Raw genomic sequence first — 19,318 nt, forward strand, 5'->3', positions numbered from 1 at the left:
CATTGTGACCGTATTAGTTGATAACCACCCAGTCAACATGAAGTTCTTTACTCATTTTCTTTTCCAGACTTCAATTACTCCCCCACACAATCTCAATCGAAAAGTTCATCTTATTTTCGACCCTGTATGCAAATTTAAAAATATTTTAACTGCTTCCAAAGGCAAGAATACTTCAAGTTTCCCCTGAACCGTCTTGAAATGAAATTATCATTAAACTCTAACTTTATTCCTATAAAAGAAATCCACCATAAAGAGTCAAAAAAGAGTTTAGAAATTAGAATAGAAGCAATAGTTATCCTGTGTGATCAAGGTCACAAATGGGCAAGCATTCTTGGCAAGATTTCACAAATTCTCTTTAACGTCATGGACAAAAATTTGGTTTCTCAGCTCAATGACAACATCCGACAGGAAGGCAGAAAAGAATCATCTGAAGACAAGCTCAAATCTAGAATGGTTCCCAAACATCAATTTGATAATGTTTAAGTTATGAACATTAATTTTTCGGGCGTGTGCATCTATTTTTGAAATAATTAATGTCAATTATATTGCAGCTCATTTAGTGTTGAATTCTTATTAATTGTCCATTTATGAATAAATATTTATAGATTTTAACTCATACAATCTGTAGTGAAAATCTGTATGAATATATTTTTATTAAAAAAAATAACCTATTCGTGAACTTCTTCTAAGCCAGCCCTTGGAGCGTGCGTTTTCTAGTCTGCTGCCCAGGTGCTCGAGACGTCCATGGTGGTACATTCTATAAGTTTTCCCGGACTTCATACTTATTCTTTCTATCTCGAAATTGGAGACACCGACAGCGGATAGTTAAAATACAATACCGCTATTTCTTAGGAGGAGGTATCTTGACTTTTTCGAGATATTCAGACAATACACTTCGGAGGATCATTAAAGTAAATGGAAGGTCTCATTATGTGGTGGAGGTTGTGTGTATGTCTCTTATGAAGTATTCCGAGGAGGAAAAGGGGGGGGGCAATCCGTGGACTGAGGCATGAGGTCAAAGGAGATCATATCCTATTTTTACTTAATAATAAGTAGTGCTTTACCACTACGTCTTTTTTTTAAAGATCTAGTTTGAACCATTATATTATCTTTTCAGGATTAACGTAATATATATCATGGAGAAGAAATCAAATTGCTTTTAAATCCATTAACTCAAGAAACAGAAATTGCTATTAACATAAATGAATATAAAGTGCAAACCCCAATGATTGTCTAATTCTACGTGGAAACTTATTCGAGCATTTGTGGTCGATTGAGTTAAGATCCCTCTCCACCTAATCCAATAATATACTCTTCGCTTTGCGAAGTTATCTCCTTATTTTTAACTGTTATTTAATTGAACTTCAACTATCCGCTGTCGCTGTTTCCAATTTGTAGATAGAAAGAGACAGTGCTGTTACCTGCTGGTAAATGTACCTAAAATCAGGTTAGACTAAAGGAATCAAGGTACCTTGACGAGTTATCTTCTATATGATTAAAGCTAAATTTGTATTTGAGCCAACACCTAATAACTCTGGAAAATGCCGGTTACTACCAGAAGTTTAATATTAATTATATAGTGGGGAAGAATTATTCTCCATTTTTCATGAGCAAGCTCACACGTAACTACTTAATACTTATATCATATGGATATTATATTGACGTGTTACGTCCTCAAGAATGAAAGAATAATAATAAGAATTTCAGAATGTTTTTATAGGAGGGGTAATTGATGAGTACTTTAATCTCTAAAGCACTAAGTAACATAAACAAACAAAACAGTGTCCTCGTGTATTAAATACAAAACGCTTGCGAGAGTTAATTTATTTTTACATACCAGCCTTTATAATATATTGGATTCGAATCTTAAGATAATCTGAAAATGCATATGAATTAATTATGAATGATATACTATATACATAAGAGAGCAACAACAAAAACAAAGAGAAACAGTCTGCATATTCAATGCTACATATGAACATGCCTACAATATTTCATTAATACGTCTACATAGTTATTGGTTGGATAAAAATATGTATATGATATACATCAGAGATCACTATATACAGTGCACCCTGTATACACGTTCGATGCTATATACACACACCTGCAATAGTTCATTAATGTGACAACATTGTTTTTTCTTAGATCAAAATATGGCAATGCTATACATCAGGGAGCACTATATACACTGTACTTTGCGACTGTTTTTAATACATTCATATATACAGATAAACTTCAAGTACAAAATACTCAATAGTCACGGAATTAGATAATCATGGAAGACGACGAATGGCTTGTATCATCATTCAGATAAAAGGATAATAAACATGACATAATCCCTTCTTGAGTAGTGTATGAAATTATTTCCGATACAATTAAATGTATGTATTTATAAAATCCTTTAATTCTTGATTTATTTACCCATCATAAGGTTAAAAAATGCTAATAACATGTGGAGTAGTAAGATAAGAAAAAAAAAAATTATTCAGGTAGACATTTTTGTGGATTAAGGAACAACAGCAGCACCTCCACTACCTAAAAGAGTACATACTAAGAAAGTTGAGTGAGCTATGATGAATAAAATGAGTTATTATAATACCCAAGATAACAATTGAGTGAGTAGGGAGGAAAAGGGGTCTATTCTTTAAATTGTTGTAGTATATGGAGAGCGTGTAGCCTCCTTGTTAAATACATGGATGTGAATACAGGCTGGATTGGCTGGGTGTGCATTGTATCTAGGAGAGGGTGGTTTGTTAGCAGCCCTCCTCTCCTTTCTTCCTTTATTAAAAGATAATAAAGAAAGAAGAAGAAGAAGAAATGTTAGGTAGAAAAGGAAAGAAAAAGAGGGGTCGGGGACGTACGGCATGGGGAGGAGGTGAAGCTGGAACTAAAGAAGAAGGGGAAGGGGAATCCACTGGAAGGGAAGGTTCTGCTCCGCCTCAAGTTCCTCTTCTTCTTCCACCTATCTCACTAGCTCAATCAAGAAAAGAAGAAGAAAAGGAAAAATGTTTAATAAGGGAACTCTTTTTTAGTAACTAGTAGTTTTTTTAAGGAAAAAGAAGAGAAATTCTGTTTTTTTTGTTTGTTCCTCGGTTCTATGGTGGTAAATTCTCGTAAGTTTGGGGCGATACGAATACCTACCTATGAAGAAGCGGAACTCATGTTCATTTCAACTCCCTACAAAGTGATGGCCGAGTAATGTGTGTGTCCCATTTTGGATGGAGACTCCTTTTGGGGATACTGTCCTTTTCCCAATGGGCCCATGGCGAGATTCACGTTCTCTTGGACTCCACCAAAGAAGCCCAATTGGATTGGAATCGGTTCCCCTCATCTGGGACTCCGGGTTGGGTGGAAGAGAGTTACACAGACTTTGACAAATCCATCAATTGGCGCTGTTATGTGGCCTGCGATGTGGGATACCCCAATGTGAACAACTGGCTTCGAACCCCCTTGGTTCGGAGTCGCGGAGTGGCGCGCCTTTATATTGAAATCAAGTTCTCTGTGCGGAATTGCCGCCTCTTCCCAGGAGAAGCGCTTCAATGCAAGGAAACGTTCCGCCTCTACGCGTCCTCTTCTTCCTCCTCCTCGGGAGGCGACTCGTGGGATCAAGCAGACTACACGATGCTGGATCGGATTGCAGCAGATGAAGGCAGAATCACCTCCAACGACGAAATGATCATCAACACGGAAGTTCGCTCCTTGGATGTCTCCAATATGAAGCGGGGCCTTTATTTTCTGTTCCAAGATGAGGGTGCTTGCCTCACGCTGCTCGCCGTCAAGGTCTATTATCTCACGTGTCCTCGAGTCGTTCTCAACCTGGCTCAATATCCCGAGACACCCACTGGAAAAGGAGTGGCTTCCATTGAGAGGGTACAGGGTAAATGTGTACCTCATGCAGTTCCTAAGGGAGATCTCTTTAATTTGTGCCAAGCGGATGGGTCTTGGGCGTATTCATCGGGTACCTGTCTTTGTGTTGAGGGTTATGAAGCTCATAATTTAACTGGGCTTTGTGCTCCTTGTCCCATTGGTAAATATAAAGCAGGAAAAGGTAATGTTCAGACTTGCACAGACTGTCCTGCGAGAAGTAAAGCAATTAAAATGGGTTCTGGTTTGTGTGAGTGTGATCCTGGATACTATCGGGGAGCAGAGGAACCTCTTTCTGTACCGTGTCGGAGACCACCTGGATCTCCAAGAGATCTTAAGTTTAAGTTTCTTGGACCTCGTACTGCTGTTCTTAATTGGAATGCTCCATTGGAAGAGCGCAATAAGGATACGAGATATCGAGCCGAGTGCTATCAGGGATGTGCTGACAATAGTGTTCATTTTGACCGAAAAGAGATTCCCTTTTATGAAACTAACGTTAAAGTTAGTGATATGGACTTTGGGAAAACGTATATTTTTAGGATTTATGCAGTAAATGCTGTATCCAATGTGTCAGGAAGATTGGATAACTATTCTGAAATATCGATTCGTACAGATGATATAGATCCCCTGAGCAAGGATGCTGATCATACCCCAAACGAAGAATATATTTCTAATAATATGAATATTAATGTTGATCAAGTTCACTCTCATAAAGTGGTGCTATCTTGGAATTGGCCCAAGAAAGATGAGAAAGAAGATTTTTTGTTGCGTTATTATGAAGTGAAGTATTTTCCGCGTCATTCAGAGCACAATAACTCCCAAACCATCGTGACAAGAAATAAAAAGGCTGAAATTGATCGTCTAAAGGAGGCATCAACGTACGGTTTTAGGGTACGTGTCAAATCGGGAGATGGAAATCATCATCATTGGAGTAGATTCTCAAGTCCTCCAGTGTACCAAACAACTTTAGATAGTTTTGAAACACCTATATTTGTTGGTGAACATCATCAATCTGGGTCAAGTGGTGTTGTTGTAGATCGTTCATCTGTTATCATTGGCTCTATTACAGCCGTAATTGTGACCCTTCTTCTTGTGGCGCTTCTTTTCTTCTTTGTAAGAAAGGGAGGATCATCAGGATGGATAAGTAAGTCAGAAAAAGAATGTTGTGATAGTTTGGACTATCGTGGAATAGATTCCCACTTTGGAAATAATGAATCTCATCCTATTGTTAACTCTTCACAAGCTCAAACTCTTACATCACCTATTTATAACCCCATTTCCACTCCATACAAAACGTATGTCGATCCTCATACCTATGAAGACCCTCACTTTGCTGTAAAACAATTTGCAAAAGAAATAGACTCGCGATTTATTACTATTGAGGCCATTATCGGAGGAGGAGAGTTCGGGGATGTTTGTAGAGGAAGGCTTAGTCTTCCAGATAGGAAGGATATGCTTGTTGCTATAAAAACGTTAAAACCTGGAAGCTCAGAAAAGTGTAGAGCGGATTTCCTAACTGAAGCCAGTATTATGGGACAATTTGAACATCCTAACGTCATTTTTCTACAAGGTGTTGTCACTAAAACTAATCCTATCATGATCATCACAGAGTTTATGGAAAATGGCTCACTGGATACGTTTTTAAGGGCCAACGACGGAAAATTTCAGGTAATTAAAAAAAAAAAAAAGTATTATTTTTGGTTAGATTTTTCTCAAACCTGTCACCACCAATTTGAGTAATGAATAACATTTTACCAAATTTTTCTGATATGTTATAGTTAATTTTCCTATGATATCCTTAGCTTAAATAACCAAAACTATGTAGTAAAATTTAATCCTTATTTGGTCCTCTTATACACTGAATATTAAACTAAATTTTTAAAAAGTATGAAAGGACAATGTACACCGCAAATGTGGCCCGTCAGAACAAAATCAAGCTAGAATGATTTTTCTCCCAATTTTGTGGTACATTTGTATTCTTCGACAATTTCTATGAATAAATTATTCTAATTAATCCTTTGTAGGCTCCTCAAATTGTACTTAAAGTAGCCCAATTTGATCGTCACAATAAAAGAATTAGAAATTCATAGGTTTTATTTGAAAGACGATATCGAGGACCATATAAGTCTCTAAAATCAAATAAAGGCTCTAAATTATAACTAAGATTCTTGGTATCTTAACTCATCTCACAAAATTGAATACATACCCTATAATTGACTTAAATATATCTAAAGAAATATTGGGCTATATATGAAGTCAAAAATTAATTGGGATTTTCTCATTTTAGTTTAAGATTATATTTTTTATTCAAATGATTTAATGTTCTAATGATTAAATCATTTATTTTTTAGGTGGTGCAGCTAATTGGAATGATGAGGGGTATAGCTTATGGTATGCAATACTTATCAGAGATGAATTATGTTCACAGAGATTTAGCAGCTAGAAATGTTCTTGTGAACTCACAACTTGTTTGCAAAATTGCGGACTTTGGACTGAGCCGCCAAATTGCAGATTCAAATGTAGATGGAGCATATACTACACGCGGTGGTAAAATTCCTGTTCGATGGACTGCTCCAGAAGCCATTGCATTCCGTAAATTTACTTCCTCTTCTGACGTTTGGAGTTTTGGTATTGTAATGTGGGAAATCATGAGCTATGGTGAACGCCCCTACTGGACATGGTCAAACCAAGACGTGATCAAAGCCATAGAAAAAGGTTATAGGCTCCCCGCTCCCATGGACTGCCCAGAAGCCAATCACCAATTAATGCTAGACTGCTGGCAAAAAGAAAGATCTCATCGACCTTCCTTTGGTTCAATTGTTAAGACATTAGATAAACTAATATGTTGTCCTGAGACTCTTCGTAAACTCGCTTCAGATCCTTTACAAAACATATATGGCAGTAACGTGCCTGATTACTCCGCATTTAGAAGTATTGAAGAGTGGCTTAGTTCCATAAAAATGACTCGTTACTCAGAAAATTTTGCCTCCGCTGGAATCAAAGATATGACGGAAGTTGCCAAAATAACTTTAGCACAACTACAACAGGATTTGGGTATAACCCTAGTTGGACATCAGAAGAAAATAATGGGTAGTATTCATGCCATGAGGGCACAATCTTCACTCAATGTGTCTGAAGGCTTCCTTGTATAGTTACTCTCTCTCTCTCCTTGATATTATAAATTATACATATATATCATTTTATATATACCATGTATTAAGTTTTGAAAAAGAAATCTTAAGATATTTATATATTCAATGTACATACAAACTGTGATCATATCAATACTTTTCTCTGCTATTTTTCTTCCTCTTTTATTTAGTTACAATTTAATTTTGTTCACTTGATAAATATATATATCTATATTTAAAAATATTAATACAACTATGTCTGACATTAAGATAATATTTAGTTTTAAATATTGACAAAATAGGAGGCATTCAAATGTATGGATAATATCGGATATTTTTCATATTATTTAATATTTATTTATATTTTTTTTTCCCACGAGGAAATACCGTGGAAACAGACAAATAAGCAAGCACACCTCCAATGTTATATCTATTTTTTTTTAACTATGTGCATTTTTAATTATTTTTCTGTCATTAAAGGTTAGGCAGCCATCAATGGGGGTTTTATTTGCCCCAAATTAGTAATTCAGAGTTGAACCTTTTAACAGAAGCACTCAATATTTAGATGAATTATATTTCTTTTTTTATTATGGAATGAAATACATTAATTGATTAAAAACGTGTATTGTTCCCTTTGTGATATTGAATTTATAGGTATATATATTAAAGAGTGCTGGCAACGCTACAAACAGCTACCATTCCAAAACTACCTCTGTTTCGTTGTTAAAGGACCTTGAGAGGTGAACGTGACGCGCCATTTCAACAACCAAGGTACAGGTGATATTGCACAGGTTGTAGCCACTGAAAAATGGTATTTAGTGTCTGATTGTTGAGTGATGAAGATTTGTTGAGATATGCCTCTTGAATTCAACATGTTTAGTCGAGCAAGAAGGCTTTTTAACTACGGAAACCTTGATGGAGATGTAGTGAAAGTAAGTGCCAATACGTCAAACGAAGGATCTGTAACGATAGAAAATACTGGAATACTAAGTAATCAAGTTTCGTATATTCGACCTAAAAAATGGATTATGATCATCTCAGCAATTTGTCTTCTGGCTTCGATAACGTTAATTGCAGTCTCTGTGAGTCATCAAAGTTCCCCTCCAGAGCCCGTATATACATTCGCCAATTCAGAGAAGTTCATCTCAGATAATAATTTGAAAGAAATATCATTAAATGATGTTACTGAAAGAAATAAATTTTGGCCGAGATTTTTTAACGGCTCTTGGATCAGTGATCATGAAATTACATTTTACGACAAGAATCGAGGAATTTACATTTTCAATGTAGATACACTGCAAAAACGGCACGTTGTATCGGGGGATATGCTGCATCCGGGAGAAGCTGCTACAAAACTTTCCAGTGATCAAAAATATCTTTTAATTGAGTCACATTATCATAGTTTATATCGAGCATCATCTTATGCTCAATATCGTGTCTTAGACCTCGATGGAAGAACCATAGAGGATTTGAAACCCTCAGACGCAGACAATGATTCGCCGTATTACTGTCGTTTAGTATCGTGGGCTCCAAAAGGAAATGCTCTTGTCTACATCGATATGGACAACAACATTCATTACCGTTCATCAGCCCTAGCTTTGGATACATTATTGACGACTTCCGGTATTAATGGAAAAATATTTAATGGAATACCTGATTGGGTATTCGAAGAAGAAATTTTTGAAAGTAATTCTGCACTTTGGTGGTCACCTGATGGGAAAAAAATTGTTTGGGGCTCCTTTAATGACACCTTGGTCGAATCAATGATTTTACAGGAGTATGGAAATTTGTCACCACGTCCTAATCCCGGAAATTTTCCTTATCCTCGATTCGAAGAACCTCTTCGTTATCCTAAAGTAGGAACCACGAATCCTTCACTTTCTCTATGGTTGGCAAATCTGGATGAGAAAAGTGGCATAACTGTGAAACAATTATCAGAACCATCTTCCCTATATTCAGAAGAAGTTCATTTTTCAAGAGTAACCTGGGTCGATTCCTTAACTTTTGCAGTAGATTGGATGAATCGAGTTCAAAATAAAACGGTACTATCACTTTGTGGAGTTGAAGATTTAGATTGTGTTGAGATATTTCAAAGAACAGAGGCAAAAGGATGGATAGAAAGTGCTTATAAAGTTTTTTTCAACCCTAATCCTCCAAATCGGGATTTTCTAACGATCTTACCAGATGATTCAACTCCATTTAGGTACCGACAAGTATTTAGAGTGTTAGGAAATGAAAGAATTCGAATAACAAATAAAAATGCTGATATTGTAGATCTGATATCTTGGAATAAGAGTGGTTATCTATATTACACATCTACATTACCAGATAGATCGACTTCAAAACATTTTTTTCGTATTTGGATTCCACAAACACCTGAATCTCCTGTTGGTGAACATGAGTGCTTAAGTTGTAACGTTCCGGAAATGGAATATCTTAATAGAACAAATTGCAGTTTTTTTAATGTTAGAATGAGTTTGGAGGGTTCGTTTTATGTATTAGAGTGCAAAGGACCTAATGTTCCTTGGATTTCTATCCATCAATCGAAATCACTTCGTTTTATAATGCCACTAGAAAATAATTACGAACTAGAGGAGATTAAAAAAGAATTTGCATTGCCAAGCATTGAATTCATAAGAGTTAGAGTTCCAGGCTCAGATCAAAAAGCAAATGTTAAACTTATTTATCCACCTGGATTTAATCCTGAAAAAGCTAATAGCTATCCTTTACTCGTGGAAGTTTATGGAGGACCTGGATATCTCAAAGTTAAAGAAGAATGGAACTATCATGAATTCTATTCATATTTCAGTGGTGCTCACGATATAATTACGGCAGTAATAGATCCACGTGGATCAGGATTTCAAGGTGATGACTGGAAGTTTTCCCAGTACAGGAATCTTGGCAAAGTAGAGTCTCAAGATGTTCTTCACATCACTCACCATTTACTCAATAACTACAAGTTTATTGATCATGAAAGAACAGCCATTTGGGGATGGTCCTATGGAGGATTTCTAACATTGAAAGTTCTAACAGCAGACATTGGAGGCCTGTTTTCCTGTGGTGCATCAGTAGCACCTGTTGTGGATTGGCGTTTATATGATACTTATTATACGGAAAGATTTATGGGACTTCCACTAAATGATAACGAAAAAGGATATAACGAGAGCAGTGTCTACTGGAATATTGATAATCTTAAAAATAAGAAATTTTATTTAATACATGGAACCAAAGACGATAATGTTCATTTCCAACAGTCTTTAATCCTCTCAGCAACTCTTGAAGAGAAGGACATTTTATTCAGACAACAAGTATACACGGACCAAAACCACGGTATTCACTATGTTCGCAAACATTTATATCACACTTTAACTAATTTCTTTGTGGAAGACTGTTTTGGTCAGGGGTTGGAATAACTTAAGTAGTAGTAGATTCATAATAATTATTATTCGCATTTATTTTCAAAAAATTCTCTCAGGTTAGCCTTAATTTATCATCCGGATTTCTATGTGAATACAGTTAAGAAATCCATATGATCGAATACTAGCGTAGTTCAATAGATTTATATAATGATGGACATAACATTAATCCTTTCAAAGGAATAATTTAATTTGTAAATACTGGTTAGGTATATAGTGTACATAAATATTGGTTGATATATATTAAAGTTTAAGCTCTTAACGCCTATTTGACTCATACAAAATATATAATTTGATGCTATATTTTAACTTGTCAGATATTGTTAAAAAATGAGTGTCTATTCAATTATATTTTTTTGAGAAATCTTTATTATAATTAATTATATCATAGTATGAATTGTAAAAGTAAATGACATACTTTTGTATACAATCTTAATAAAAAATGTTTTTATAAATGAATATGTAATTATATTACGTGGAAGTTGCGTCTACAAATGATTCAATAAATAAAAAATATTTCGAAATAATGCATTTTATTTGTATGGCTTTCAATTTTCATTTAATTGGTCATATGGAGTTGCACCAATTAAGTATAAGTAACTTAATAGCATTACAATTACTCCATTTGTCCTAGGAATTGTCATTCAAGTCAAAATACGTGATGTATATTTTCTTCTCTTGGAGTGACCTCAGTCCATGATTGAACATTGAGTTCAAGAGAATAATGTCTCTGGAGCGCGTTGTACACTGAGCTACATAGTTCCATCTATTCAAATCGTATTCTTACAGGAGTTCGCAGTTGAAGGTAGTGTAAATACCTGCTTTAGCCTTCTTTATATTTAAAGCATTCACCAAATTCATATATATTCAAAAGGTTTAATATCTTGAATAAGATATTAGGTGTATTAAAAATTAATCCATTCATTTTTTATTGTCATAATTTATTTAACATTGTTATAAATTATAATTATGCGATTTAGGTCAAAGATACACAGCTTTGTTTGATCCGTTGTTGCCATTTTAAGAGCGCTCCCTTTGTAATTTCATTATTCCTCTTCACTAAAAATCTTTGTCTCTACTTGCAAAAAAACTGGGACATTCGATTTGGAAAAGCTTCGATTGGGTCTAACTTTTCACCTCTAATACACAGGAATCTCACAAATAAGCTTCAGGAGCTTAATTCGAGGTTATTATGCATCCACTGTACATTCTGGACCTGAAAACAAGTGGATTATTTTCTGTCGTTATCTATATGGAATGATTTTTCAGGTACAAAATTAGACTCAATAGGTATAATCTTGTCAAATCGACCGTCACAGTTTTTTTGCCACTAAGAACACTAGTTTTTATAATTAAGGGAAAGATGAAATTATCTTTAAAATGCCAACAGATTAATTATTAAACAAAATGGTGCATAATTGTTCTAAATCAGAGTTATAACATAGTCAACATAGTTATAAGCATGTTAAATTAAGCCTTTAATTTAACTCAAAAGTAATAAATTTATTTTTATTACGGCCAATATATTTTAGTCAAGATAATAACACTTTCAAATATATTAGAATGTGATGAATTCTTTTACTTTGGCATGTACTTTATTTCGATGACGATTGAATTGTGTCTTAACTGTAAAAAAAAAAAAAAAAAAAAAAAAAAAAAAAAAAAAATCCACACTCTTGACATTGAAAAGGCGTTTCCACAAAACATTGAATAGAGAAATACTCTTGACATACATAGTATTTGAGTAAAATAAAGCAATGAAAATAATCCAATTTCAACAAGTTAGTCAAACAATTTATCCTGCTAACTTATTGTCTTTGATATAAATGTCCCTTACGCCTGTTAAATGGTGATATAATTTTAATATGTCTGAATAGAGTTGACATTTTTGTAACGAAAAGAAGAGCACGAGGAGAAAGTGGGAGTGATACATATGGTATCATATGTTTCAGCTACCTTTTATATGATTTTGGGGGAGAAAATGAATTACTCCTATTTTACATTTAAAATAGCATTAGTGCAGGTACAATATTATAATTATATTTAAATTCATATATACCTATTTTATGATGTATTTTTAAAACAATTTACACCCAAGATCGGTGAGAATGCTTACATCCAAGGGGGAAATTAATACCACGACGAACGATTAAATAATGAACAAAAAAGATGATGAAACCACACAACAACCGTTTTCCCTTAGAACTAATTTTTAAACTTACTAAATCCCTGGCCCAATGTAATTACAAATAACTGAATTTATTTGTGTTAAATCGAAATATAGATAAAATCCGAATGGCTTTATTACAATGTAATTCAATTAGACAAAATTAATAGATTAAAATATATTTTGACATCAATATACTATGCTAATAAATATGTGATTATCAGTAAACCTTAAGCTTAATTACTGACGACAAATTTTACATTCGTACAGCTTAAGATCTTTATATTTCTTAAAATGAGCCTGTTATGTTTTTTATGGAAGAATACTTAATCAGTGCACACTGAAATTCTATTCATCTACATGTTATATAGCGTAGGTATACTTGATAATATATCAGTGGCCAAATACTTCATCATCCAATTAAAATGTAAGGGGAGAACAGGACTAGTTGGATAATTCTTCAGTTTTTGGCAAAATTTTCAGCTTGTTTGTAGAGTGATATTGAGATTTGAGGTTTTGTTGTTACAAAGTTCAAACCAATATGCAACTTTTGACATCAATTTCATAGCATAGTTAATTGTACATTAGTTATAATATCAATTCTAATATTGACAATTTTTTGCCCATGGATGAACCAAGTTGGCTCAGTTGATATCATTTCAAAAGAAACTTAATGAAAATAATACAAATTACTCCGAGGCTGTAAAATCAGAAAATATGTATGTCACAACTCTGCCTTGGGTTCACACTGGGTCAGTTTAAGAGGTGTAAGCTTACTCCAGGACCGCTCTTTATTGGGACCCGTGCTGGAAAGAATATGCAAATATAGACAGGAATAATAAATTTAAAAAAGTTTATAAAAATACAAAAATGATTGACCTTTTTTTCTCTAAAAAATGTCGTCTTAAAAATAGAATGAAATATTTAAAAAGAAACAAAAACAAAGGAAATATGGACCTAAACTATTAAAAAGGGCCAAAGAAGGCTAAAATAAAATAGAAAAATTATTTTTCAACCAAAAAAATGTCTTAGAAAAATAGAAAAGTTCCCTGCATTTTATTTTCTAAAAAAGTGAAAATATATGTTAGATATCAAGAATTAAAAAAATGAAAGAAAGAGAGAAAAGGGACTACACCTTTGTCCCAGGCCTTGCTCACGCTAAAACCGGCCTTATCTACACTCCCCACCTTCAAATAGCCGTTGTTAATGCAACATTTATACGCATAGATGAAAATAATATTATGATTGACGAATAGGAGGGTTTTTTATAGTTTCTATATTAATATATATATTTTTTATTTTCCAAAGCTATTTTCATTATTTTTGAAGAGCAAATATATAAGTATCACAAGACGAAAAGTAACACTGAGGATTTGTTGAAGAATTGTAAGGGTAAGTCCTTCTTGGACTCAGAGTAGAAATGATGATCGAAATCTACGTAATTCATGCCTAAATCATTGCTAGATATGGAGTAGGGTTTATATGTATATATTCATTTCATGTAGGAGCTACCAGCAGCTAATTAAATGAAACGTTATGACAGCTATGCTTAAGGATGTAAATCCTGGGAATTTTTTGGCTGACCCGTTTTTTTGAAATCGGTAATCTGAAGAATTAATTTTCTTTTTTATAGCAGTTGTCTTTACTATATAATTCCTGAGTAGTGAACTTTCTTTCCTAAATAGATTCAATTAAAGGGCACAAGGGAAAGAGCGGTTAAGGACAAATAAACAATTCAATCTAAAAACAAGGAAGGCCGACCTATAATATCGTGTTATTGTTGTGACATAGTCGCTTTTATTCTTCTCTTTTCGCTAGGTGGGGAAATGGGCTGTTCAAACTGGCTAAGTGCCTTGAGGAACATGAAACAGCTTCTAAGTTTAAGCCAATCAGAATCGACAACTACTAAATCCTACCTTCCTTGCCTAAAGTGTCCACTCTTTGCCTATAGTCCTTTAGATTCAATTATAATCTAACCCTGGTAGAACATTCGTGTGTACTCATAAAAGACGGAAAGTGTTGCGTCTCTACGAAGGTTGCCGAGGTACCAATTATTTATTAAAAGGAGGGATCCAGGACGACCGAGAGAAGTGAGGAGAAGGAAAGGCGTGGAGGAATAAGACAAGGCTTATTTATAGGAATATCTATATTCTTATCTATATAAAAAACTACTCTGGTATATACATAGATTACAAAACTATTTAAACTTATAAAAAGGTAAAATCAGTACTTTACAAATATATATACATACGAGAAAGTAAAATAAATAAGATAATTAGAGGGAAGGAGGCACGAATACATAACAGAAAGTAACCCTGAGTATTTGTTGCGGAGTTATAATTGTAAGTCCTTGTTGGACTCAGAGTAGAATTGGGGATTGACATCGGAGTAATTCTTGTCAATGTCCTTGTTTATTGCCTCCCCCCTTCTCCCTTGTTTATTTTTGTGTTTTTATTTAAGATGGCAATTTTACAAAGGATTTTCATCCTAAGCATTAGAGCTAAACTGCTCTTCTCCCAAACATTCTTCAAATTGTCAGGGTGACTACGTTTATTTCCGTTTTTTTTAAAAAGATACAGGTGGATAATATTATTTGCATCTATGCTAATATGTGGTTGTTCTACGAAAGTGCTGGAGCACAAATATTAGAAAATTGGCAGAAATCGAAGAAAAACAACATGCTTCACTAGTGACGAACTGGGTATGAAAATAGTAACCTAGTTTCGTCATCAATTGACTCTATTATAATACCTAATGTAATAAATATTCAATGCCCCTAATAATTACTAATCGTCAATTCTGTTTTTTTTTTTTTTTTTGACAATAAGCGAATCAAAGAAAGAAATACTGCTTAGTCATTGCATAAACTATAATAATTAAAATAATTGCTTTTGGAAGTAATAAATAAATATACAGTTGCTATGATTATCACATCATTATATGAACTTTACAAGTTAGTCAATAGTCATTATATTAGATGAATCAACATATGATTATAGTTACAAGTAACATTTGTGGAAGATGGTTGACTTATTTGGCTAACTACCAGATGATTTCGGGCCTTTTTCCAGTTTCATTTTGAATGAAAGGTTGCATGATAAAATAAAGGTAACGACGTGTTTCATTTACACAAAACTATGCAGATGGAATATTAAAAGATTATAAATATACCAAAAAATACAACAAACGAAAATAAGCACAAGAACTTAGACCGATAAGCAATATATTGCAGTCTCGGTTCCGGTTCTGGGGGTTCAAGAACCGGAACCGCTTGAACCCTTGGACCAATAAAGACACAGCCTTGCAAAGTATTTCTGTAGGTATTTCTCCTTGTAAGTCATCCGTACGACGTTTTTGATCGAAGACATAATAACGTAACTAGTAATAGTAAATTTTGCAGGCGTTTTACTTGTAGCATTGAGCGTGTCGTAACATTAAAAAAAGAAGAAGTGTAGAGTGTCTTCACTTGACGTCACAATTATATTGTCAAATAATAATTGTATAAATTACTCCTTCAATATATGAACAACAATCAATTCCACATTCAATAATTGTATTATCTGTGTCTCAAAAGTACTGAAAAATCTGTTTTGTCCTGTGTCCCTCCCCAATTTCCAATGCCATAGGCTGCGTTGAGGGCGGGAAACACCTTTTTTTGGGCATAATAATGATATATTAACTGGGCTTCAAGGTATATTTCATCTACACCGGTGGAAACGCCGTACCTGAACGAATGACACCGACCATCATGGAATTGGCTGGGTGTTTCGAACCCCGGTGAATTTTACCTTGGGAGGGGTGTCTTAGCGATGTACTGAATGATGCAGGAGTTGCTGACTGGGTCAACTGTGAAAATTTTTTCATCCGAAAAAATGAGGACTGTCCTATTGGGGTTCTTCAATTAATTAAGGATGATCTTCGATCGTCCCACCTCTTTTGTCTGTGTAAAGCCGTCAACCCCTGAACTTTCGTGACTGCCCTAGACTTGAGGTCCAAATCCTCCTTAGAGATGCACCGGACACCCGTTTCGTGAACCCTGAGGTCCCTGGCCATTAGGTAGATGTTGTCACAAAGGTTCGTCTCTATCTTTACCTTCACACTCCTGATGAGGCTTTCTGTGAGAACCGATTTCGGTCTTCCCGACTTGTGACGATCGACAAAGGATTCAGTTTCGTTGTAGAGCTTTTTGGTGTTGAATAAAGTGGTCCTACTGATTCCGAAGTTACATGCAATCACACAGGGATTGACACCAACTTTGATGCGCGTAGGGATTTTTGGACGAATTTTTTCCATTTCTGTTTTTTAGAACTCCTAAAAGACCTTCAGCGTATTTTATTTATTCAATAAACACCTATCAGGAAACCGATTTTTTGTTATTTCTCCCTTTTATGAAATTTTCACGAAATTTAAACGTTATTATCGGTATAAAAAGTGTACAAGACTTATGACACGCATACTATTGTATAATGTAGTATAATGCAAAAATTCCTAAGTGGGGGGGGGCGAATAAAAATGTTATCAACTGCCTTGTTTCATTATACATATATGATCCTAAAATGAATTAAAAACATGTTATTACTTTGTTATACAATATTATTTCCGTGTTGTAGATAAAAATATTTTATACAACATAAAAACTCACAATACTCGTATTGTGAGTTTATGTGAAGAGTTGTATAAAATATGAATTAATGTTTCCTTTTTATTTTTTCAAAATGTTATCATTTCATTCTTGATGTGATAAGTGTCGAGTAATTATGTGTAGTGTTCTGCCGCTCCTTACTTAGAACTTGAGACTGCAGCCCCGTCCATTTCAGTCCTAAAACTTATAAAGTTCGGTCCTTGATGACGTCAATGAACTTTTTTTTATTATCAGTCCTAGTGCTGACAGTCCAAAGGACCGGTCCGAAAACAGGACTGGACCGAATAAATAAGAACTGACTCAACACTAACTACGTGTAAGTGTCCTTATGAAAACGAAGAGTAGGACTGAGATTTTTTGGGGGAGTTATCTTCTTTTTTTAAAAAGCAAACTAAGTTTGTTCGCCAACGTCTAATAACTCCGGACAATTCCAGGGTCCTACTGCATATAGAAATATAGCATTTCTAGACGAAAAAAAAGCAACTGGAAAAATATTCTTGTACGAGATACAATTCGTATAAAATCCCCACTTGTACACAAGTACAAATAATATATTGCTTAATCAGGGAGTTGCAAAATACAGGATGCTTCAGAATTAGTGTCCCATTACAACTTTCACATAATTTAATTAAGACTATTGTGCTTAGAGATTTTGACACACCAGTCACACAAATTGTGGCTGCAGGTATTGGCCCACACTGCAAATGAAGTGAAATAATTGAGTAAAGACAATTTTTGAACGCTTTCGACCTCTCCCTTCACCTGAGTTTAGCCTTCTTGAATATGGCATAGGAGAAGGCCAATGCAGTTTCCATGCTCAACAAGGACTCCCTGATGTCATTTACGGAGGAAAAATATTCCAAAAGACGTTGTGCGTAATACTAACTGCAAGTCAGTGACGAGTAGTGTTGGATCGGTCTTAGGTCTGATTGACATATCAGTTTTTTGCTCTTTGTTTTTTATCGGTCGGACCTTTTTTACTATTCAACGTCTTACATACGTGGGTCCTTCAGTCCTAGCTATCTTTTTATTTTCTTCAATCCTAACTAGGATTGAAAATATAAAGGAAGAAAATAATTAATGATACCTCGAACGTATAATATTAAGTTCTAGCCACATATTTCCTGCTTTAAACTTTAAGTTTAACTCGAACTTCCAATCATTGGACTGTCATGCAAGGACATCATGTCGCTTTGATTCATTTTCTACAGGCTAAAAAAATCGAAAAATAGAAGAGACAAAGACAAATAAGTAATTCTAAAACCAACACACTTCCTAGATGTTAAGTTGACACAAGTTACGAACGAATTCCAACTACTCCAAGGAGTGAGGATTCCTCTGAGGTAACATCTTTGTTGAGAGGAAAATGTGATGAATCTTCATTCTTCTAAGTGGAATAGAATGATTGAATGTTTTTATTATTAGAATTCGGGATTCCAAGTTGTTATTACTTATTTCAATGACACCATATAATAACATGATTTTTATTAGAATAAGTTCGAATTAATCTTCACATATTACTAGAACAATACCAAGAAAACGCAAAAAAGTAGAAGTGGGGCACAACTCTCAGAAGAAGTAGGGGTCGCGCCTTGACTTCTTCTGGTGAAGCATTTTTTTTTTTCAATTCTCTTCCCCCCCCCCCTTCATTTTGCAACATAAAAGTTGAAATATTGCGTTAAATACACAACAAAAAGAAGATAGGCGCAAACTTCTTTGCACCTATCAGTGAACCAAGCTGAAGTATCTTGTCTTTTTAAAAGAGGTTATGTTGAACAACTGAAAGGACATAGTGAGTAACTATGTCATTTCAGCTGTTTTAGTTAGAATGAAAGACCGATAAGGACCGGTCCTAGGACTGACAAATTTTATTATGTCCGGACTGATAGGACCGCAGTCTTATAAGTTTATTTGAGACGAATCCAAGACATGTTGCTCAAAACAAGGGCGAGCAGATTGAATCAGATATTGGTCAATTAATTAGAGGGGAATATTCATCCTGTAAAAAGTCATTAATCCACAGGTATTCGGATCCATACTATAGTATGATAGTAATTTAAATTGTTTGATGAGACTGTACCACCCTGTAAATCAA

The 19,318-nt window shown here is 34.5% G+C and overlaps 2 protein-coding genes across 2 annotated transcripts; both read left to right on the forward strand.

Annotated features, from left to right (window-relative positions):
* The first annotated feature begins 2,829 nt into the window (after positions 1–2,829).
* On the forward strand, positions 2,830–7,617 carry Eph (Eph receptor tyrosine kinase). The gene is made up of 2 exons (XM_040715312.2): positions 2,830–5,535; positions 6,219–7,617. The coding sequence occupies exons 1-2, from the start codon at positions 3,202–3,204 to the stop codon at positions 7,017–7,019; spliced, it is 3,135 nt and encodes a 1,044-aa protein (XP_040571246.1). The 5' UTR covers positions 2,830–3,201; the 3' UTR covers positions 7,020–7,617.
* A 52-nt stretch (positions 7,618–7,669) lies between these two features.
* On the forward strand, positions 7,670–10,938 carry LOC121120446 (venom dipeptidyl peptidase 4). Its single transcript, XM_040715313.2, has one exon. The coding sequence runs from the start codon at positions 7,853–7,855 to the stop codon at positions 10,409–10,411; it is 2,559 nt and encodes an 852-aa protein (XP_040571247.1). The 5' UTR covers positions 7,670–7,852; the 3' UTR covers positions 10,412–10,938.
* Positions 10,939–19,318: the final 8,380 nt, after the last annotated feature.

Source organism: Lepeophtheirus salmonis, chromosome 6 (genome assembly GCF_016086655.4).
Source record: "Lepeophtheirus salmonis chromosome 6, UVic_Lsal_1.4, whole genome shotgun sequence".
Taxonomy (NCBI): Eukaryota; Metazoa; Arthropoda; class Copepoda; order Siphonostomatoida; family Caligidae; genus Lepeophtheirus; species Lepeophtheirus salmonis.

Excerpts from the sequence above, each read along its gene's own strand:
- Eph (XM_040715312.2), top strand. The coding sequence starts at position 3,202 with ATGTGTGTGTCCCATTTTGGATGGAGACTCCTTTTGGGGATACTGTCC. Across the intron at positions 5,536-6,218 it reads CCAACGACGGAAAATTTCAG|GTGGTGCAGCTAATTGGAAT; the intron begins GTAATTAAAAAA and ends TTTATTTTTTAG.
- LOC121120446 (XM_040715313.2), top strand. The coding sequence starts at position 7,853 with ATGCCTCTTGAATTCAACATGTTTAGTCGAGCAAGAAGGCTTTTTAAC.